This window comes from Mauremys mutica, chromosome 1 (assembly GCF_020497125.1).
Source record: "Mauremys mutica isolate MM-2020 ecotype Southern chromosome 1, ASM2049712v1, whole genome shotgun sequence".
Classification (NCBI taxonomy): domain Eukaryota; kingdom Metazoa; phylum Chordata; order Testudines; family Geoemydidae; genus Mauremys; species Mauremys mutica.
The window spans coordinates 297862171-297885978 of record NC_059072.1 but is presented as its reverse complement, the minus strand read 5'-3'; the positions used below and the strand labels follow the sequence as shown (position 1 = coordinate 297885978).

Here is a 23808-nt window from a genome sequence, read left to right as displayed (position 1 = left end):
CTAAGTCTTCTGGCCAAGTAAACACACTCAGCAGCAGATTTACCAAGAAATCTTTTCTTTCTTTTTGTGGAAAATTGTACCATGTAGAACATACACAGTTTCTAACAAAATCAAGACAATTGTCTGTTCTCTCAAAACTAGATTTGTCAGAAAACAGTTCTTTTGTCTTGCGAAGTGATTGCCAGTATGTAAGAGCTCTGTTTCACGGGGAGGAAAATACTTGGAATTAAGGTTTTCAAGAAAAGAATTGGAAGATGCTTGAATTAGATATTAAGTGGCAGTCTGATAAAGGGGAGTGATGTTCCATTTCATTTTCTGCTAATGTTTAATTAAAAAGATGTTAGAGTCAGCAAAGATATTTTGCTTTATTGTAGTTTCAGGTATGAACATCTACATAAAATAGACTTGCATTGAATCACACATTTTGCAGATGTCATGCTTGTTCTTGTAATTCTGAGAAAGATTATGAATATTCTAGTTGCCTAATATTCATAAATCTGATTGTTTGTCTTCTTTTTTAGATATTAGAATAAATCTTCTTCTAATATGACAGTTATTTCTGGGCACAATTTGTCAAGAATACTTGAATACCATGTTTCTCTAAAATTTTCTGGATTTGTGTTGTTTTTAGACGTTTATTTTTACAAGGGAGGGAGCTGTTAAGTTGCAATCTTGAATTTTCTGTCTTATTTTCTAATAATTTTATACAAGCTAATTAGAAATGTACCAATAGTGGATTTCAGTCTGGAGAATTACAGTGTAATAGTGGCCTAATTTTGTAAAACAGCTTTTAAATTTGCACCTGTGATCAGGGGCAGCTCTAGGAATTGCACTGCCCCAAGCAGGGTGGCATGCCGCGGAGGGCGCTCTGGCGGTCGCCGGTCCCGCGGCTCCGGTGGACCTCCTGCAGACGTGCCTGCAGAGGGTCCGCTGGTCCCGCGGCTCCTATGGACCTCCCGCAGGCACGCCTGCGGATGCTCCACCAAAGCCGCAGGACCAACGGACCTTCTGCAGGCACGCCTGTGGGAGGTCCACCGGAGCCACCTGCCGCTCTACCGTGGCACACCGCCCCAAGCGCGCGCTTGGCACGCTGGGGTCTGGAGCCGGCCCTGCCTATGATTTTGGAAGCTCTACACATGCACAAACACCCACATTTGTGCCAGTAAAAACCTTTGCATGCACCATTGTGGGATTTTGTGTACACAAATATTAAGAGGCAAGGTTCAGGCCCCTTTGGAAATTAAATACTCATGTAAGGGACGTACTGATGTTTCCAACATGGATCCAGATCATATTCTTCTGTCATAATACCCAAGGGAGATGACTCTGGAGGAGAAAATCTCCACAGGTATCATGAAGTTGCCCTATGTTGTCCCATTTGGGAAATAGTGGGATGTGTGCAAACCTGGTGGATCCCAGAGGGTGTACCGTTCTGCTGAGAATCTTCCCAAAAGAACAAAACCTCTAGAGCCATTGTGGAAATAATCTTCATTTACAAAACATCAAAAGCATTTCATTTCAACCAATATAGATTTCAGTGCCCACATTCCTCCCTTGCATGGATTCACAGAAATTAGAAATAGGAGAGACCTATTAGCTCTGCCAGGCTATCCTCCCCTGCCACTAGAGGAATGTTCACTGTAATACAACATCATCTAGTGCTGTATCCAGTCTTGTTTAAAATGTTTCAAATGGTGGGGCTTTCATATCTTTCTATAGGAGACTATCCCACTCTAGTGGATCTCATTAGGAAGCTGTTCCTAATATTCAGCCTATTTTTATCTCAATTTCCTCCTTTCCTTTCTCTTAAATTAATCTTTTTGCAAGTAGTAACTATTGTAAAATTAAATAGTAGAGCCTAACCAGTGGACATGCAAATTTCTGGGTCACATGGTTGTGAATTTGGAAATTGAGAATTCTAAGTTCCCCATGTGTAAGGAATAAGCAACTACAGTGTTTGTGTACTGAAATGTATTTCTTCTGAGTTCACAGATCCCAGCTGGTATCACAGAATGTGGATAGGTAGGTGTGTACCACAGCATGCAATTTCAAATTCCATCCAGCCAGCATTTCTTATGACTAATAGCAGAATTTGTATGTGTGTTCTTCATCAGTACTTTATTATCACCATGCTTGATCCCTGTCTAATGCACCGTGTTAGTTAATTTTACTCAGTGAACATCCTGAATTCCAAATAAAATCTCCAAAATCTGATGCTATAAAAGCTGTCCTTTCTGGGGTTTTGGTGGGAAGGTGGGTAATGCTATCTGCCTGTTCAATTGGGAAGCAGACCAGGGTGCATTAGTGTAGCCCCTTGGATGGGCTGCTCCAGGCTTCAGATTAGTAGCTGTTGCCCTGCACCACTTATATGGGGATTCCTGATCACTGAATACATGTAAAGTGCCGTCACCTCTCTGCCCAAATATATTTGAATCTGGTGTAGAAAACACCTGCCTAGCAGCCAGCGTGGCTGCCCCAGCTGGGCCCTACTATGCAATGGTTCTGTGGACAGTTCTAATAATTATAAATGGCAGTTCAGTTCTGATTCTTGAATACCCATTCAACATCTAGTTCACACAAAAGCTGACCAATTAATTATTTCCTAAAAATTAAAATTATTAAGAGAATTGCTTAGAATGCAACATTTACAATAATAAATAGTGTTTAATAGAGGTGTAATTTGCATGCCCTTTTATCTTCCTTCTCCTCCAAACACAAAAGACTGAATTCTCTGCTGTTGTAATGCCACTAAGGGTACGTTTACACTTACCGGGACGGTCGACGCGGCGAGTTCGACTGCTCGGAGTTCGAACTATCGCGTCTGATCTAGACGCGATAGTTCGAACCCCGGAAGCGCTAGTTCGAACTCCGGTACTCCACCGCGGCAGGAGGAGTTGCCGGAGTCGACCCTGGAGCCGCGGAGTTCGCTTCCGCGGCGTCTGGATGGTAAGTAAGTCGAACTAGGGTAGTTCGAATTCAGCTACGTTATTCACGTAGCTGAATTCGCGTACCCTAGTTCGACCCCCGAGCTTAGTGTAGACCAGGGCTAAGTCTTAAAGTTTGACTCTGTTACTCTGGTTGTGTGATACCAGTGGCACTTGAGGTCTTATCCTATAGTCCTTACTCAAGTAATTAAAATCCCATTACAGTCAATAAAACTCCTATAAATGATTGTGTTACATGTAAATGAGTTCAAAAGTTAGCAAGGAATATGGGCATACAGTGTACAATATCTGCAGCTAATAACATGGAAAGGTTTTTGGTAGTCAGAGTGCAACAAAATGCTTTTTGCTGGTGCTAGGTTTTTCAAAAGCCATACATTGCTTAGAACTGCAGCTGTGTGGTATAAAGCGGTACGACTAATACGTCTGCTGAAAATATTTAAGATGAAGTTTGATGAAAATGTTTCGTATCAACTTTCATCAGTATTACATTTTAATTTTTTTTTAATGTCTGCTCATTTAGGCTGGGATTGTCAATACAACCCATGCGAGTTAGGCACCCAAATAATTTAAATCAGTGTGAGTTGTGAACCTGACTCCCTTAAGCACCTTTGAAAATCTCTGCCTCAAAGCTTAATGTTTAGTATTTATTATCAGTGGCTACAGTGTATGTAAGGATAGTGTATGTAAGGATTTTGTCCTCTAGCTTAGAGAGCCCTGCTGTAGCTCATCATTAGTAGGGAGTTTCCAAGCTTAAGTGGTAAAAAGTCTATTCTTTCTGGAGTTGAAGGAGTAGGATTTTACACTTAGTTCTGCAATGATACATAGATTATCTAGTAATTGTGTGTGTTCTTTTGTAACAATGGACTTATTGTAGGATGGCACCCAACTGTTTGTTTTTCTGCTAAGTATAATATGAAGAAAATCAGTCAAATTATTATTGAGTTACAGGTCATTAACCTTTACTTTGAATATGGAGCTTCATGGTAGCAGCTCCATAGTTAAGATTGCAATTAGGGTTCCATTATGAACCCTGGTTTTTTTATCCCTTGTAACTTGGCATAGAAAAAGTATTTTCAGCTAAAATTCACTTTAACATTTAAATTCAGATGTATGTATGCCAAAGAATGTTAGTTTATACAAAAAAAAATTAAAATAATGGAAATGGGAAGTAAATAATCAAATACTCACTCCATACAACCTCTTGAATAAATGTTTGTTCATAAAATGTCACATCTAATATTAAAAAAACAACTTTAACTCTGCTGCCGTATACCGAACTGTCATCCATCTAGCAGGGTTATGCTTATACCATAACACCTACATCATTAGACATTTTATAACTCTTAGTTCTAAATCTTTTCGCCACCCACCCCCCAGCTCATCTGTGCTTCTCTGGCAGTGGAAAGCAGACAGCTTGCTCACTCAGTCAACTGGGTTTCCCCTTAAGTAGGCAAATCCCCAGGTGATACAAATCTAGTATAGCCTACTGTATGCACCTTGTTCCTATCCCCCTTGGTACTGGAGACTGAAGGGTGTGTGGCCACAACACACATTGCTCCGAGAATACTGGCAATACAGTACTGCTATGGGGCAAGTACAAAACAGTGTAACATGGCTTGCTCTTTCTTGCACCAGTGATCAAATACATTGAGATGATCCCAAGATTGGAAGGGAAAGATGGAGAAAAGCCATCTACACCCTTTCCCCAGGTATACTATTGGCACTGGCCCATGGATTACAAATGAAAGTGTAATAATATATTCTAGACCTACTCTATCTCTCTTCCTTTATATAAGTAAGTAATGTGCAAGCCTTGGTGAAGGAAAGGAAATAATTATTATTATTTATTATTTTTAAACATCATAACCCTGTGTGCCTCGGAGGAAAGAGGGTGAGAAGTTTGCAGAAATGGCCTGTTATGATTTGGTTATTATTCCTTGGGAGGATAGGTATGATGTATGATACAGATGGTATGATGATTGGTGCAGTTCCAAGAATCTAGATAGAAAGTTTGAACAGAGTATTACAAGGCATGGGCATAGATGTAAAGTGGATTGAGCTAAATTTAATATCTGGCCTGTATCTGTAAGATAGCATCTTTGACTTTAGGAAGATAAAAAAGGAAATTATATTGAGCTATCCAGTCTATATAAATATACCGGATGAGGTAACTTTGGCTTTTTGCCTCATAGTAGAATGATAGATGGGAACAGTGTTGATTCTGGGTGGTCTCTTGAACATAACACATCATTGGGATTAGGAAGAGGTGAATGTCTGATTAGTGAAGATAAGAGCAAGGGGTTGGTATCTCTGGCCAATAATAGTTAAGATGAATGGGATCTGGAAAATGGTCTGTGGTTGGTTCTATTGGCTATAACCAGTATGCTGTGTGGGATGATCTGTGATTTGTGAGCAATGGTAGACTGTTTTCAGAATATATATAGTGTAGGTTGGGTGAGTATAAGAGCATTTCTGGTCTATAGGCTGAGATTGAACAGAATACGGGGGCAGAGTTAAGGTTGTTTTGGGGATATGTTATGTGATATTTAACATGTGAACATTTAAGAGAGAACATAGCCTAACCAAAGGAAGGCTGAGGGGAGATATGATTCCTCTTTATAAATATATCAGAGGGATAAATATCAGGGAAAGAGAGGAATTATTTAAGCTTAGTACCAATGTGTACACGAGCAAATAGATATAAACTGGAAACTAGGAAGTTTAGACTTGACATTAGATGAAGGTTTCTAACCATTAGAGGAGTGAAGTTCTGGAACAGCCTTCCAAGCGGAGTAGTGGGGGCAAAAGACATATCTGGCTTCAAGACTAAGCTTGATAATTTTATGGTGGGGCTAGTATGATGGGATAGCCTAATTTTGGCAATGAATTGATCTTTGATTATTAGCAGGTAAATATGCCCAATGGTCTGTGATGGGATGTTAGATGGGGTGGGATCTGAGTTACTACAGAGAATTTTTTCCTGAGTGCTGGCTGGAGTCTTGCCCACATGCTCAGGGTTTAACTGATTGCCATATTTGGGATCAGGAAGGAAATTTCCTCCAGGGCAGATTGGCAGAGGCCCTGGAAATTTTTCGCCTTCCTCTGCAGCGTGGTGCATGGGTCATTTGCTGGAGGACCTCTCTGCACCTTGAGGTCTTTAAACCATGGTTTGAGGACTTCAGTAACTCAGACATAGGTTAGGGGTTTGCTACAGGAGTGGGTGGGTGAGATTCTATGGCCTGCGTTGTGCCGGAGGTCAGACTAGATGATCATAATGGTCCCTTCTGACCTTGAAGTCTATGAGTCTGTTCTTACAGTTTATCTTCCTTCTCCCATTCCATTATTGTTATTTTAATTCCTTTAAATAACTAATTTTTAAAACTGTAATATTCATTGATATATGTACATTACAGCCTACATGTTAAGTAGCAAGCTTAATATAAATAGAAAGCTAACAGAGGCTTTTTTATTATAGTAGATATTAAGGATCAGGTTTCAAAAGGGCCAAGAACCAAACTGCTTCTGTTTAGGCATCTAAATGAAGTGGCTGGATTTTCAAAAGTGCTCAGCTCCCTACAGCTCCTACTGTGAGCACTTTTCAAAATCTAGCCTCAATAGTGAGAATTGAGCACTTCTGAAAATCTGGTCCTAAGAGACTTGCCTAAGGTCACACAAAAAGCCAATGAAAGAGCTGGGATTAGAACCCATAACTCCAAAGTCCCATTTTACTAGACTACGTTTTCTTAGGTTATACCTAAGAATATGATGTTTCCCATAACAGAATTCCCTTTTACCTTCTAACATCTGAATAAAATCAGTTGCTATATGCATATATAAACCCCTATATTTGAAAAGCACTGTGAATATTTGAGGCTACAACAATGAATTGAAGCCATAAATCTAAAACATTTTGTTTTGAAAAAAGAGGAGTAAAAGTCTGATTCTGTTGTCAGACATATGATTTGCATTGCTACGCCTCTTAAAAGAAAACTCTCACATGTGCAAAATCAGATTATTTTTAAATCAACATACACAGTGTGGTGCATTTCAAATCTGAAATTTGAAACTGCTTCAAATGTTAATACAAAATGCCTGGTAATACTGTACCAGCTGTCTGTGCCAAAGAGTTAATAAGCAGTAAGGGGGGGGGAACCACAGAATAAATACTACTCTTTAACTAGTGGGTGAGAGAATGTAGTTTTCCCCCCAAATAATCTGTAGTTTAAAAATACCCACCACAAGTTATATAGCTAAGTTTATTTTGCATATACTGGGAGACTGATGGATGTTTGATAGTTGGTTGCAGCAAGCAACTTAGAAGAGTAGATTTCAGATGTAGGGTTACATTCTTCCAAACTTCCCATGCAACCTACAAACGGCAGCAAATCATTCTTATTACAGTGGATCTTCATCAGTTGCATATAACAATAAACAAACCTAAGAAATTAAGTTGGGAGTGAATAGGGAAAACAAATATTTAAGAGACTAGTCATTTATGTAAACACTTATCCCGCAACATTAAACCTTACCTTGGGCCTTCTGCTTCGTTAATTGAGTGCTCCCTGTGTTACTGATACTTATGCGCTAGATGCTGTTCCAGAACTCATTGCTGTGGAGCATAATGGCGTGATATGAAGTGTTTCAGAAAACAGTAGAAGCTTTGTCGCTAAGTCAGCTGCAAGAAGAAGTGACATGTATGAATGTATAGTATATGGTGTTTTATGAAAGATACAGTCTCTTTCTCTCTCTCTTTCTCCCAAAGAACTCTAGCTGATGATACAAGGGGAATTCAGTTCCCTTTGGCAGAACTCCATGTCAGTCTGGATGCTGTAAATACTCCTGTTCTACAGTTACTTAGCTCATACTGCTAAAAATACACTAGTCACGGACTTTATAAAATATCTTCTTTTTAAAAAATGTTTTGCAACAACAATCATTTAATGTTATTGTGTGCATGCATTCCCGATTGTTCAGAAACAGCTATTAATACTGATGAGAATTAATTAGAGAGACAAAATCAGATATATGCATAATGCTTGCATTTGTTTCTAGTAATATTTAAAAGAAAAGACCCATAAACCACAAACACAAAGATTCTTAAACTATTTTTTTTGCAATTCAAAAGCAATGTGCTAGTTTAAATGAAATTGTATTCAGCAATAAAGGCATCAGAATGATGTAACTATGTTAAAAATGAGTATTATTGAATAATTCACTTTTGTAATATGCAAAAATTGGGTAATTTTTTTCTTTCCTCTCTAATAACCATCAGTCTTAATATCTAACTAATGAAAAAAACATAAACAGTGTCATCTGTCAGGTTACTGACAGAGAATACCACTTATTGGAGCCTCATTGTTTACTTTAGCAGGTAATTTGTGGACCGGAATCATTTAATTGTTCTGAGTACATAATTACATGCCAGCATTTTCGAATTTAATTAAAATGTACAAATCTGAAGATTAAGGGATTTTTTTGAATTATTAATCATTTCTCCTCTAGGAAATCTTGTTACTCTGCAGGAGATTTGTCCAGTGTACAACTATACGTATTTTTTTCCTTCTCTTTCACAGACAGACAATTTTCCCGCAGAGCCCAATTACATGGGCAGCAGGCAGCAGTTTGTTCAAAGGTAAGGCCTATTAAATAACTTTCTCGGCTTCCCCATTTGCATTCTTGTCAAAATTGCTTTGCCAGAGAGTACAATTCAAATTGGAACAAGTAAATACAACTCTCTCTCCTTTTTTTTAAATATGTATTTCAGTAGCTCCACGTTCAAGGACCCAGAAAGAGCCAGCTTGAGGGACAGCGGGCATGGGGACAGTGATCAGGCTGACAGTGACCAAGACACTAACAAAGGCTCCTGCTGTGACATGTCTGTTAGGGAGGCACTCAAGATGAAAACTACTTCAACTAAAAGCCAGCCACTTGAGCAAGGTGAGTGAATCTTCCAATGCCTACAAAGTGTAAAGCTTAAGCAATCATTATAAACCTATTAGTGCTACAGTTGGAGTTTATCATGGTGGAATAGCCCATTGATAATACTATCAGCTGAAACAGTAAATCTTGGCCCAGAGCAAAGAATGTTCAATATCTTTAAGTATAAACATGAAACTGCAATAGCCCTTTTTTTATTCCAAAGAAGATTTAAAAAAATCATTAAAAATTAGTATTTTTCCAAAACTATTAGAGTATACTTTGTTTGCATGGACATTTCCATAAATGTATAGTGTACACTCTTTCTGCCTAGGCATGCCTTGAAAATTGAAATTAGATATGATTACAACAACAGACAAAATAACATCGAGTTATTTCCATTCTTTACATAGTTTGGAGTGAGGTTTAAGAAAAGACCTGGGATATCAGGGGAAAAAAAAAACTGGATCAGAAGAAATTTTCAGTTCATGGCTATATTTTCCTATTTGTAACATTGACTTCACTATTCATTTCAATATAAGAAGTGAAGTGTCAAATAATGGAATCATATGATTTTCAGTATAATCATTTCATTCACACCCTAAGAAAGACGCAGATAAGTGTCTGTGAAGCTGCTACAATGATTTATACTAGGACAGCGGCAATGCTCTATAAGCATACATTCTGATAAATAAGCATGTTTATTGCCTAAAAGTCTGTGTCCAATTCATTTTTTTATGCCTTTTCACTAATTATGTCTTCTGTTTCAAAAGAAATATGACATTTCCTAACAATGTCAGCCAAACTGAATGCTCCAGCATCATGTGTGTTTGTGTGTTTTGTTTGTAGTCTCAAAAGTAATGAGGAAATGAACAAATGAATTCTTTTGAATTTACTGTCACATATCTGTTAGTCATTTTAGTCTGTTGTGTGGAAAGTGATTCACAGTGTTAAGGATATTTAAAAATTGATTAATTAAGTCATTCTTAATGAGAAGCTATATTTTTAATTAAGCAGAAATACATTATAAGCTTTTTATTAATTGGAACTAGATTTTTGCCTCTAGCACAGTCTGATTTGTAGCACATTCATCAGCAAATACACACTCTACTTCATTTTTCTGATCATGTTGAGATTGCAATATAATTTTTGTTGTGTACAATATTTATAATGCTGCAGTATAATTTATTCTGTGTGTATTGGAGTGTTGACCTCATACAAGGCCTTGTTTTCCAAGTAATAAATGCCAGAAAGATTATTTTTTTCCTGACCTTTTACCACAGTGACTCTGCTTATAATTGGACATTGATCTGTATAAAGATGCAGTGCTGGACTTTTTTAAAAAAAAAAAGAAACTGTTTGAACATGGATCTAAGTTTCTCAGTTTTTGTATAGAAAACAGAGGACAGGGTCTCCAGGCTTCAACATAACAGGTAACCTGAAAGTACAATGGAATTCCAAAAGACTAAAAAAAAAGTGGAATTAGGAAAGTTATGTTTTAATAATCTAAACAAAACAGGTGCATTTTTAGAAAAGGGTTAAACGACAGAGTTTGTATTATTGCATTTTGTGCAGCAACATGTTATACACATCAACCCAGGTACAGGTCAGATTACAAAAAGACTAGTAAGCAAATTTATTCAACCATTCGTATTGCTTATTTTTGTAATAATGCAAAGAGCTATTCAGAAGTTTGCATTTGTCATCATATCTGGATGAGGGGTCCTATTAATCAAAAAACTACTCATGCAATTGGCTCATATTACTTCCTCAGTTTCTTTTTATCCAGAAATTGAACTATGAATGTTAAGTGCAATCTGTTGCTGAATATCATCAGGAAACATTTAGGTAAATCTGTTTTTTTGGGGGGGCGGGGGGTGTTGCACAACAAATTAAATGTAAACATAGAGATGGCAAAGGGAGCTATTTTTCAAATGTAATTTAAAAGGGTAATGCTATTCATTTGTTGTTTCCTGTGAGTTCTTCAGTCACAAAATGGATGGTAGAGTTATGTAGACTAAGGTTCCAAACCTTCACTGAACTTCATATGGACACAGAGGTTCATCCATGCAGAGATCGTTGCAGGAATGAAGCCCAGAAGACCAATTCTGTTCCTACCGAGTCAGTGATTGTTTTACTGTTGATTTTAATGCAAGCAGTATTGGGCTCAGTAATTGTACCTGCACCAGTGTATTCTTTCTCTCAGAAAATAGGTTTTGTTTTTTGAATGAAAAGGCTAGTTTGTGGGAGGACGACGTATGACAAGTAAGATAGTGAAAGAAAATGGTCTTGTTTTCCATAAAGAAAAATTGACTTCCAGGGTAAAGGAAATGGAAGAGTGACCAAAAACCAGCTGTAGAGACCAGAACTCCAAGTGGTAGCAGAATTACTGGCTCTGTCATCATTCTAGTTTGCATTGAAGGATGGAAAACCAGCAATTTGTAACAAAAATTTTAGCCAGGTGGTGTTTGTTTAAATAGATTTAAAATGCTGTTGCTTTTGTTGATCTGAGGTCAATTAGAATTATTAGGTGCTCAGCACTTTTTAATATCAGATAGTGCTTAAATGGATTCAGGAACTTAATGTTAGGGTTTTGAAACTCTTGGCCTGAGTTTGTGTCTGCAAACTTTTGTATATAATTTCCAAGCATTCCTATCTGAAGTGTAGCTCCAGGCCCAGCCATGGTAACAGCAGCGGGAACACTAGTGTGAACTGAGTATCAGAGGGGTAGCCGTGTTAGTCTGGATCTGTGAAAAGCAACAGAGAGTCCTGTGGCACCTTTAAGACTAACAGATGTATTGGAGTATAAGCTATTCACCCACGAAAGCTTATGCTCCAATACATCTAAAAGGTAATAAAAGGTAATAATTGGAGATATACCAATCTCCTATAACTGGAAGGGACCTTGAAAGGTCGAGTCCAGCCCCCTGCCTTCACTAGCAGGACCAATTTTTGCCCCAGATCTGTTAGTCTTAAAGGTGCCACAGGACTCTCTGTTGCTTAGTGTGAACTGGTTACTGATATGTTAACAACTGTGTCATCTAACCTGGCTCAGAGCAGGTCTAAATGACAGGGCGGTTAAATGTCACTGGTTGATCTACACTTATGCTACCACCTGTACAGCCACACAGTGGTAGCAAAATGGGAAATTTTATGAAAAAAATGTCTAGGGTAGAAATAGCTTCTGGCTGGATATGGGGATCTGTGCAACCCAGCTCACTTTTCAGCTTCCTCGAAAGGAAAGAAACAGTGGCAAGCAAAGCTCCAATACATCTGCTGTTGAGAAAGTTTGATTTTGAAGGGGAAGTCTACAGATGGCACTTTTTGTTTTGCGCTGGCCTGAATACTATTAAATATGGGAGAAACTGCAAATGAGGGAATTTTTATCAAAACTAGACATTTAGCCTCAATGGAAAAAAAACCCCACACACTTTTAGAAAAGTCACTGGAACAATAAGTCTTGTGTACCAAACAAGCATGTCTCCATTCAGTTATTCCAGTGAAACCATCCTGCTGTATACTTCAGTCCTCTCTTTCTATAAAAATGTCTAGCTGTCTTTTAAACTTATTTACACTATCTGATTCACTATTCTTACTAAGCAACTTATTCAATATGCTTATGGTTTTGCCAGAATTTTTTGTTTATGCCTCATTTTTAGGTTGTATCCCTGAGTTATTTAAACCCTTTCAGGACAGTTTGAACTCATTCCCTTTGTTAAACACTTTTAACAGTTTTGGATAGTTCCTGTTAAGTTACCTTGAAACTCTTTGCTGCTCCAACTGAAATAGCTCATAGTATTTTTGTTTTCAATAGTATTTTTTAAATACTGGAATCATCCTTTTGGATGCCTATGGTTTAAACATAAGGGCAATAATATATTTTCCTGGAAAAGGTGACCAGAACTGAAAATCATATTCTAAATGGTATCTAGAAAATGGCTAGTACAATAGCAAAATAATTTGTATTCCATCCTTCTGTTAGTGCATCCTAGAAATCTATTTTCCATTTCTTTCAGCTATCCACAAAGCTGGATTTTTTTCTAATAACCCCTAAATCCTTTTCCTGGTTAGAATGCTGCAGGATTTCTATTTCATTTCTATTTTGGTGTACATCCTCTGTTTTCCCTACTTTTTCCTACATAAAACTATTTTTTTATCGTATTGTCAGAATTACTTTTGAGATCAAGTCTCTCTGAATCTGATAGTCTTGTTCAATATTTGCTGTGACACAAAGTGTGGTATCAGAATTTCAAATATATGGTATCAAAGTTTGCTTTTCATCCACACCTCACAGGAAGAGTTTGCATAAATGCTGTTGCCTAGTTAACAATAACTTTATTCTTGAGAGAAAAGAAAGGACAGAGGAGCCTCCTGAGAGGAAGATTAGAAGGAAATTCTTCAAGATTCATGTCAGAGACTCCTTTAAATCCAATAATCTGTTTACCAGGTTTCTCTGCAAGAGGGTACAGTTTTCCCTAATTTACACAACACAGCTAACCAGTATAAAAGGGGCAAAATGAACACCCAAGAAAAATAAGAGATACTAAAGCATCAACTGCAAAATATAATACTTCTTTCTTCTTACAACAAAAATACATATGCATCTTAACTGAAGTAGGCCTACCTGCAACAATCTTATAACAAAAACATTATCAGTGTTTTAACATCTGAAATAATATTCTGAACTCTTGAGTTTGTCCACAGAACAAAGTCCCTTAAAGTCTGTTGCAGCTTGTTTGTTGATTTTTTCCACTCTTTGAGCAAGAGTGTGATAATTTGTTCTTAAAATCCAGTACTTTGCATTGATTCCCCAATAGTAAGCATGAGATTATAAGAATTTTTAACCAAGAATTTTTCTGATCTCCCCCTTGACAGCCTTGTCACAATTCCTGAGGTTCCCAGGATAATTAAAAGCCATTGGGATCTATTTAATTGACTGAAAATCAGCCCTTGATGGTCAGTGAGGAAAGATCAGGCACAATTCTGTTCTGCTCTCTGACACCATCACCAATGCTTTTTGTGCCATTTGGAATGATGGGTTGTTATACAAGTGCATTAATTTAATGAGCTATCCAAACAAGAAGATTGTGGAGAAATTCCTTTTCACAGTTTGATGATTGCCTCTGCTGAGAAACTAATTCAAGTTGGGAGTCCCCCAAAAACTGACACAACCTGTGAAATATTTTGTTCAACATTGCTTCCTCCCATAGGTTTTTCCCCCCGGACAGAACATCTTCTATCACATTCTCTCTGTGCCCAGAATGTGAATAGCTGTCAGACTGCACTACTTGTTCTGACGCCACCTAAGAATCTTTATGTCCAAGAGTATCATCCACTCCAACTTGGTTACCCCTAACATGGTCAGGTAAGAGACTACCTTGCTGTTGTATGTCAGGACTTGCACGCAATACCCATTCTTCACTTTCATCAGATTCAGTGTTATCCAGACCCAGAGCAATGCCAGCTTGTTTATACATAGAGTCTCTTACCTTTTGATGTCCCAGAGACTTTTCTCATTCTGATTTAGAAGTATCAGTTTCTAGAACTATAGAGTATAAAAGCTATTTGATAGTGCCCAAAAGAAATGGGGTTTTATCCCTATCAGATTTGTTCCTTACCATACATTCCCTGGTATTCCCACTCCTTTTCTGACTTCTGTGTTTTAAGCAAGCACATCTGTAGTTTTATGTAAGCATTTACCATGGGAAATGCTAGCAACAAAGCTGCTGTATCAATGAAATGACCTATCTAGCCAGCTGTCTCTGACCAAATCAGTTACCAACACCCCATGAGATATTTGGGTAATGCAGTATCATTTTAACAATGGGGATTTTAGTTTAAGACTCAGAACCCACTGTGACTTTTATTATTTATTTATGGCTTTTATGATCAGCTCCAAAGGTTTCTTAATTTTCTGCAGTGAGTAGGATCTGATGAGAAACAGTCAAATGAAAGTCCCATTCAATTACATTACATAATGGCACACAGCTAAAAAGTGAATTTTTTTTAAAGTACTTATATATAAATGCTAGAAGTCTAAGGTGGGTGAACTTGAGGGCTCTTACTAAATGAGGGTATTGACATAATAGGCATCACAGAAACTTGATGGAATGAGCATAACTAATGTAACACAGTAATACCAGCATGCAAAATATATCAGAAGGACAGAATAGGTCGTACTGGTGGGGGAATGGTGCTATATATGAAAGAAAGCATAGAGTCAAATGAAGTAAAAATCTTAAATGAACCAAACTGTACCATAGAATCTCTATGGATAGTAAGTCCATACTTGAATAATAAGAATATAGCAGTAGGGATATACTACTGACCACCTGACCAGGATGGTGATAGTGACTCTGAAGTGCTCAGGGAGATTAGAAAGGTTATAAAAATTTAAAAAAAACTCAGTAATAATGGGGGTTTCAATTATCTGAGTGGATACATGTCACATCAGGATGGGAGGCAGAGATACAGTTTCTTGACACCTTAAATGACTGCTTCTTGGAACCCACAAGAGGAGAGATAATTCTTGATTTAGTCTTAAGTGGAGCACAGGATCTTGTCCAAGAGGTTAACATAGCTGAACTGCTTGGTAATAGTGACCATAGCATAATAAAATTTAACATCCCTGTGTGGGGGAGGGAGAAACACCAAAGCAGCCCAGCCTGGTACCATTTAATTTCAGAAAGGGCAGCCACACAAAAATGAGGAAGTTAATTAAACAGAAATTAAAAGGTACAGTGCCAAAACTGAAATCCCTGCAAGCTGCATGGAAACTTTTTAAAGATACCATAATAGAGGCTCAATTTAAATGTATACCCCAAATTAAAAAAACATAGTAAGAGGACCAAATAAATGCCAACATGGCTAAACAATGAAGTAAAAGAAGCAGATAGAGACAAAAAGGAATCCTTTAAAAAGTGGAACTTAAATCCCATTGAGAAAATAGAAAGGAGCATAAACTCTGGCTAGTGAAGTATAAAAATATACCTAGGAAGGCTGAAAAAGAATTTGGAAGAAAAGCTAGACAAAGACTCAAAAAATAACAGAAAAAAAGTACATTAGAAGCAGGAAGCCTGCTAAACAACCAGTGGGGCCACTGGATGATCGAGATGCTAAAGGAGCACTCAAAGAAGATAAGGTCTTCACGGCTGAGGATGTGAGGGAGATTTCGAAACCTGAGCCATTCTTTTTAGATGACAAATCTGAGGAACTGTCCCGATTGATGTGCCATTAGAGGAGGGTTTTGGAACAAATTGATAAATTAAACAGTAATAAGTCACCAGGTCAAGATGGTATTCACCCAAGAATTCTGAAGGAACTCAAATGTGAAATTTCAGCACTACTAACTGTAGTATATAACCTATCGTTTAAATCAGCTTCTGTACAAGATGACTGGAGGGTAGCTAATGTGATACCAAATTTGAAAAAAGGCTCCAGAGGCAATTCTGACAAATACAGGCTGGTAAGCCTAACTTCAGTACCAGGCAAATTGGTTGAAACTATAGTAAAGAACAGAATTATCAGCCACATAGATTAACATGATTTATTGAGGAAGTAAACATGGTTTTTGTAAAGAGAAATCATGACTCACCAATCTATTAGAATTCTTTGAGAGAGTCAACAAGCATATGGACAAGGGTGATCCAGTGGATATAGTGTACTTAGATTTTCATAAAGCCTTTGACAAGGTCCCTCACCAAAGGCTCTTAAGCAAAGTAAGCTGTCATGGGAAGGTCCTCTCATGGATCATTAACTGGTTAAAAGATAGGAAACAAAGGATAGGAATAAATTGTCAGTTTTCAGAATGGAGAGCATCAAATATTGATGTCCCCCAAAGGTCTGTACTGGGACCAGTACTGTCCAACATATTCATCCATGATCTGGAAAAAGGGGTAAAAAGTAAGGTGGCAAAATTTGCAGGTGATACAAAACTACTCAAGATAGTTGAGTCCAAAGCAGACTGTGAAGAATTACAAAGGGATCTCACAAAACTGGATGACTGGGCAACAAAATGGCAGATGAAATTCAGTGTTGATAAATGCAAAGTAATGCACATTGGAAAACATAATCCCAATGATACAAATAAAATGATGTCAAGTATCAGAGGGGTAGCCGTGTTAGTCTGGATCTGTAAAAGCATACCCACCGACAAAGTGGGTATTCACCCACGAAAGCTCATGCTCCAATACGTCTGTTAGTCTATAAGGTGCCACAGGACTCTTTGCTGCTTTTATAAAATGATGGGGTCTTAATTAGCTGTTACCACTCATGAAAGAGATCTTTCAGTCATTGTGGATAGTTCTCTGACAACATACACTCAGTGTGCAGCAACAGTTAAAAAAGCTAACAAAATGTTGGAAATTATTAAGAAAGGGATAGATAATAAGACAGCATATATCATATTGCCTGTATATAAACCCATGGTATGTCCACATCTTGAATACTGTGTGCAGATGTGGTCTCCCCATCTCAAAAAAGATATATTGGAATTGGAAAAGGTACAGAAAAGGGCAACAAAAATGATTAGGGGTATGGGTCACGTTCCATATGAGAAGAGATAAGTCGAGGACTTTTTAGCTTGGAAAAGAGATGACTTAGGAGGAATATGATAGAGGTCTATAAAATCATGACTGGTGTGGAGAAAATAAATAAGAAAGTGTTATTTACTCCTCATAACACAAGAACTAGGGGTCACCAAATGAAATTAATAGGCAGCAGGTTTAAAACAAATAAAAGGAAGTATTTATTCACACAATGCACAGTCAACCTGTGGGATTCCTTTCCAGGGGATTTTGTGAAGGCCAAGACTATAACAGGGTTCAAAAAAGAACTAGATAGGTTCATGGAGGGTAGGTCCATCAATGGCCATTATCCAGGATGGACACAGATGCAAAACCATGCTCTGAAGTGTCCCTAGCCTCTGTTTGCCAGAAGCTGAGAGTGGGAGATAGGGGATAGATAATTTGATGATTTCCTGTTCTGTTCATTCCCTCTGAAATATCTGTCATTGGCCACTGTAAGAAGACAGGATACTGGTCTAGATGGACCATTGGTCTGACCCAGTATGGCCATTCTTATGTTCGTATAAGTAGATTGTTCAAGAAAACAGCACTTCTAAGCTTGCGAGTCTGATCAACTGTACCACTGGCCGCGTCCTCCTCATGAAAGTCCTAGGTGCAATGAACAGACTGAACATTGTGACTTTCCATTGGTGTAATACTGCTTTTGAGAAAATCATCTAGCATTTTTGGTAATAATAATACTCAAATGGCTTTGCTGCAGTCCACTTTTGCTTAAAAAGTTCTGTTGAATCTTTTAAGCTATCCATTTTGAATGCTTATAGCACTAAATACTTGTACAAGGATTTGAAAGGTAGCACAAGCCAAAACCAAGACTTTCTGACCAAAAATATAGATCTGAACTAGTCTCTGTAAATGTACTGCCCCACTAATATTTCATAGTGGCCTCTCCTGTAAGGCCAATGAGCATAAAAGATATACGTTAGCAAAGTTCAGCTACAAGTTGTTGGGCTAGATGCAAGAATTATTGTATGAAACTATGTGGCCTTTGTTATGCAGGAGGCCAGACCAGATGATCGTAGGGTGACCAGACGTCCCGATTTTATCGGGACTGTCCCGATATTTGCTTGTTTGTCCCGCGTCCCGACCAATGTTCGGTCGGGACACTGGACAAACAAACAATTTTGCCCTCCGCTCCCGTGCACAGGCGGAGCCCGGAGGGGCTCTTGCCCCCCGGCCCGACTCCGCCCCTTCCTTCCCCCATTGGATCCCTCACCAAATCCCTGCCCCCAGCCCCGCCCCCTCACTGCCCCATTGGATCCCAAGCCGAACCTGGGGAGGAGACGCCCCTGTGCAGCAGCCTGGGCACACGGGCCATGGCTGGCTGGGGCCGGGAGCGCTGCAGTGCAGCGCGGAGGCTGCTCCAGCCCTGCAGTCCACGGGGCAGCATGGTGGGTCCAGGGGCAGCGCGGAGCAGGCAGGGCCCGGGTGAGCGGCGTGGCCCGGGGGTGTGGGCTGCCCGCCGGAGACATGTGGTGGAGAGGGGCTGCGGGGGCGAGATCTGTCCCAGGCGAGGCGGCTGGTGCGAGGAGCCGGCCAGGGTCCCCCGAACCGATAAACTTCCCCGACGCTGCTGGGGAATCCTGCGCCTCTCCCGCTCGGCTGCGCTCCAGCATCTTGCCCTGCCGGGAAGGAGCTGCTGGAGTGCAGCTGAGCGGGAGAGGCGCGGGGCTCCCTGCCTGCGGTGGGACGAATCTCATGTGGCCGGGGTGGGAGGCTCCGCGGGGAATGCAGTGCGCGCGGCTGGGGCGCTGTGTGCGATCCGGCGGCGCGGCTGGGTCCTGCTAATGCCCCCGGCCCCTGCAAAACTGTTTTTTTTTTTTTTGCTCTGCCGCCATTTTTTTTTCTCCCCCCCCCCCCCCCCCGTGTCCCGATATTTCATCCCTGTGATCTGGTCACCCTAGATGCTCGTAACATCTAAAATGTATGATTCTGAGAAGTATCTATTTCTGTATGTTATATGATGGGAGAACCTACCCCCAAATTATATTTTGAACAAAACTAAGCCTGAGCCCGTCTGACATCCAGCTTGTATTTACTGAACTGGAGGATGTACTGTGTGTTTATTATATTGCAAGAGGAAGGGTTTGTTTATGTTTTTTTGTGCCATCCCTTTAAAAGTCCTTTAATAATGAATCCCCTTTTTGTTTGCATGTTTTGTTTTAAACTCGAGTCTACCAGTTAATTTTTAGATTGAAATTCTTCATTTTCAGTCTCAATTCCGTATTGAGTGTAGGTTTTCGGATGGCATTTTGTGATGTCAGGCCAGGAGATAATAACAGCTGCTGAGAAGCAGGGTCCAAGCCACTATGCTGGGATTCTGCCATAAAGAAAGGAGAATTCCCGCATGCTGCCTCCCTCCACCAATATGCTCCCCTCAAGTCTTTGAAGCTTTTGGGAGTTCTAGCAGTGGGAACAAAGGGGGAGTGGGATGAGGAAAAGGATGCTATGCTAAAAATGGGCAGAAAAATTATATGAAGTGTTGACCCTCTGATGGGAGAAGTGGTCAGGTTAGTGTCTCTATCTATTTACTGCCCTTATATTATATATAAAACAGATAAATTTAGGCAGATGTTACAGGAGTTGAAGAGTCAGTGAGCAGCACACTTTGCATGAGAATACCTTTATCTACTATTACCACAAGCTGCATTTTAATTGAAGTTGGGTTCATCCAGACCAGATTTTCAACCAAGGGCATGTTTCATTTTGTTTGGGCTCACCACTAGGATATCCTGGTGTATTGGCAGTGTACTTAAGTATATGGGAGAAACTAAATAAACTAAATAAAGTCACTCTCTATGACTGACTTTCAAAACATACCGAAAAGTACTTGTGTATCTATCTGGAAATAGAAATGTGTCTTTGCAATACAAAGCGGATAATCAGACAGCAGGGCACTGTATGTGCACCATTTGCTATGTTATGCCACTTTGTCAGACAGCATTTTACAGGCCACTTTGTTTTTTCTCCCAACAATTCACCTTCCTTTTTAACTGGCGGTAAGCCAGGCCAGACAGCTGTACTTTCCCAGTTCTACTCCAAGCCTGCCAGTCTGCTCCTCTCCTCCAGGGACCTTCTCCCCATTGACTGTGGGAAATAAGACTTGTCCTGTGGGACTGGCTCCCAGCCCTGATATTTGAAGGGTCAGTTGTGAAATTATTTCCATATTTTTGCTTCTATATCTTTATGTTTTTATTTTATAGACAAAGTTTCAGCACCAGATTAATTTGCTATATGATGCTGATGAATTCTTAAAGGGAAAGGGATTGAAACCTGACCTGGATAAATATTACTCCATTTCAAATGCTGTTTGCTTGGTGTGCTTGTTTGCACATCAGTACCTAGGATATTTTTCAAGCTCACAACTGTTTAACAACAGGTCTTGTGTTTGAACTCTGGGTGTAAAGGGTAAGGTTTGGGAACTATACTGTAGATGCTCATTTCTGTATGTATTTCTGAAAGCTAGAAATGCAGAAGTCATCTCCCTTTCCCCCCCTCCACTCCTTAATACCCTCACCCCCAGTTTAAGCCTCTATACCTTTTTCTGTAATCCTTATTTTGAAACCACCTTAGCTGTAGTCAGGAATAAAGTCATAGTACTGTGATTTGTTCTTCGAAGTCTTGGAATTATAAGTATTTCACATAGTAGAGCTTTGTGCTTTTTTACTGCAAGAAAAGCAGAGAAAAGGCTCACAGTGCTCAGTAAGATGAAGCACTTCTGTGTCAAAATTATTATCTTGAGCTAACAATGTTCTTTCAGATTCTTTCTGTAAATGGAAAGAAAAGTGGGGGCATTGAGAGATCAACAACTTTGGAACAAGGCAACCAAAAAAGAGACAGTTCTTATTGTTTTAGGTTTTATATATTTTTCTGTGTAGTAAACAGCTATTCTGTTGTGCTTACTTTTGTGAATAGAAATTTTAGGCATACACATGTAAATTCATGGTGACTTTATAAAACCCATATTCTTGTGACATGATTGTACCCTTTACTCTTTTTCTGAGAAAGTTCTTGGTTTGGTGGGCTTATATTATAACTTTCCCTTCCTTTATTATAGTTTCTTGTATGGAATTCAGTTTTATTTAAAAGTACGTGTCTATGTCTGTGTATGTATCCAGTTATTTAAATTACATAATTAGAGCATGTACATAATTAAATGTGATGATGGCCATATCCTCCCTTCCTTTATTAAAATGCACAGAAGGGGAAAATTTGCATTGAATAATCCCAAGGCTTTTTGTCAGTGAGCATCCTCTCCTCTATGACACATGGCTGGCTGTGGTGCAGAACTGGCAGGAGGTGTGGACTGCTGAGTGCTCCGAGGCAAGAATCCATGGAATATAATAATAATACTTAGCATTTATAAAGGGCTTTGCTTAGACACAGTGCTGTAACAACATTAACTGATTAATACTAATTACAAGTTGGGTTTAAACCCCAGGGATGCTGATGTATATGTACTCAATGTGTATGTATATGTACTCAATGCACTTATCAGCTACCCCAAAATCCAAAATGGCAGCTGAGCTGGCTTCCATGTCCTGCTACCACTTCCCCTTCATCCCAGCAGCTGTACTGATATAACCTCCCTGCCCCGAGTGGGCTTCATATGTTGTGAAAGAGACTTATTGCTCCTGAGAGCAGCAGAAACTTCTGGTGCATATTTCATCATGTTACAGTTCTTTACACTGAGAACACTCCATGTATAACAGATGTTCCCTGACTACTACCCTTTCCTGAAGGTGACATGCCCTTTTTTTATGTTGCTGCTCTGCTGTCTGTTTTCTCTAAAGGAGCTGATAGTGGCTACATGTTACTAGGGGGTGATCCTGCATAGCAGCCCCTGTGCAGCATGCCAATCTACATTTAATTCCATCTGCTCCCCTGTGCTACACAGAATGGAGGGGAGCATATGCCCAATGTAACAAAGTTATGCTGTGACATCAGAAAATCTTTATTTAAATCTGTAAATGTGTTGTACAAATTTAGGACCAAATTCTGCTAGCCTTACTCACATGAATAGTCGCATTGAAATCAAGGCAATCAAGCCACATATAACCCACAACTCCTAATATTTCAGATGTTAACTTTTTCTTTAATAGTATGTTATTAACCAACAGTTTCTGAAAGTTGATTATTTAAAAAATCCCAGTTTATTTTGAATTATAGGAGCAGTGTGAAAAATTCAAACTTGTACATTTCTTATACCTGTTCCCAAACTCTAAAAGTGAATGCAGTTTGCAAGTGTGCTCTTATGCCAGGGCAGTTAGTTAACCTCCGTGTTTGTGAAGTTTAATAATTCTAGGGGAAAAACTGCTGCTGGCTAAAACTTAGTGTACAGTATCTCTACCCTACCAAAGTGAGAGAGTGTTTTATAGGAGGAAAGATTTAAAATGTTAGGGTTTTTTTTTTAAATTGTGCATTAATGGGCACCTTAGAAAAACCTAATATAGGAAGACTTGGCTGTTTTGACAGAATATTTAACTTCAGCCCTCCTCCTTGTGGGTTATTGTGAGCTTGCATAACTCAAACCAGTTTTTATGTAAAAACTGAAGTTTGGCAGTTTTATTGGGCCAAATCCTTGGATGCCTCACCTGCCCAAATAAGGTTCAAACATTCTTAAAATCTGTGCAGGCCAGGTGCAGCAGAAGGACAGCATCAGCTTTCATACTGTGAAGAAAATCTCTGTGACAATCTCTGCAATGTGAGTGGCCACAAAAAGTGGCCACTATACCAGGGGTCGCAACCTCTGGCAGACGGCTCGCCAGGGCAAGTACATCCCTCGCCTGCGCCGCTTCCTGCTGCCCCCATTGGCCTGGGATGGCGAACCGCGGCACGTAAACAAACTGGCCCAGCCCGCCAGGGTGCTTACCTTGGTGAGCCATGTGCCAGAGGTTGCCAACCCCTGCACTATACAAATCCACTGTTCCTAACCCCACGTATAGGAAAAGCATGTGTTGTTTCTACTGCTCCATTCCTAGGGTCTGTGGGCTGTTGATGTTGAGGATTCTGACCTTTAGCCCTGTGACTTTTTTGTTGATGTGAGCAAAGCCCACATTAAAGGGCTTTGCTCCATTTCTAGTATTTGGCCTTTGGTCTGTAAATTTATAATATCAATATTTTTTTCTAATCTGAAGAAGGAATATCTTTTTATTTGCTGTGTAACTTTGAAAATTGTCTGCTGCATCTTTGCAATAATTATGTCATAAAATGCCACCCTCCCATCTCTTTTCCAGCAATATTCCATTGATAGTGTAAAATCTGTATGCGTGATTAACAGTATATTCTTAGGATATGGTTCTAACAGTTTTAGAGAGGATTGGCTATGAGAATAGTTGCAAAACAATTTTGATTAAATTCCTATG

The 23808-nt window shown here is 39.2% G+C and overlaps 1 protein-coding gene across 7 annotated transcripts in view; it reads left to right on the top strand.

The window, feature by feature from the left end:
* PCDH17 (protocadherin 17) overlaps positions 1 to 23808 on the top strand; it is a 116513-nt gene that overhangs the window by 23930 nt on the left and 68775 nt on the right. For 5 of the 7 annotated variants that reach the window (XM_045012206.1, XM_045012242.1, XM_045012233.1 and 2 more), the window contains 2 exons: positions 8519 to 8577; positions 8710 to 8882. In XM_045012206.1, coding sequence (XP_044868141.1) covers positions 8519 to 8577; positions 8710 to 8882 — 232 coding nt within the window. Of the gene's footprint in view, positions 1 to 8518; positions 8578 to 8709; positions 8883 to 14071; positions 14227 to 23808 lie in introns of all 7 variants that reach the window. The other 2 variants (XM_045012249.1, XM_045012216.1) reach the window with 2 other exon arrangements.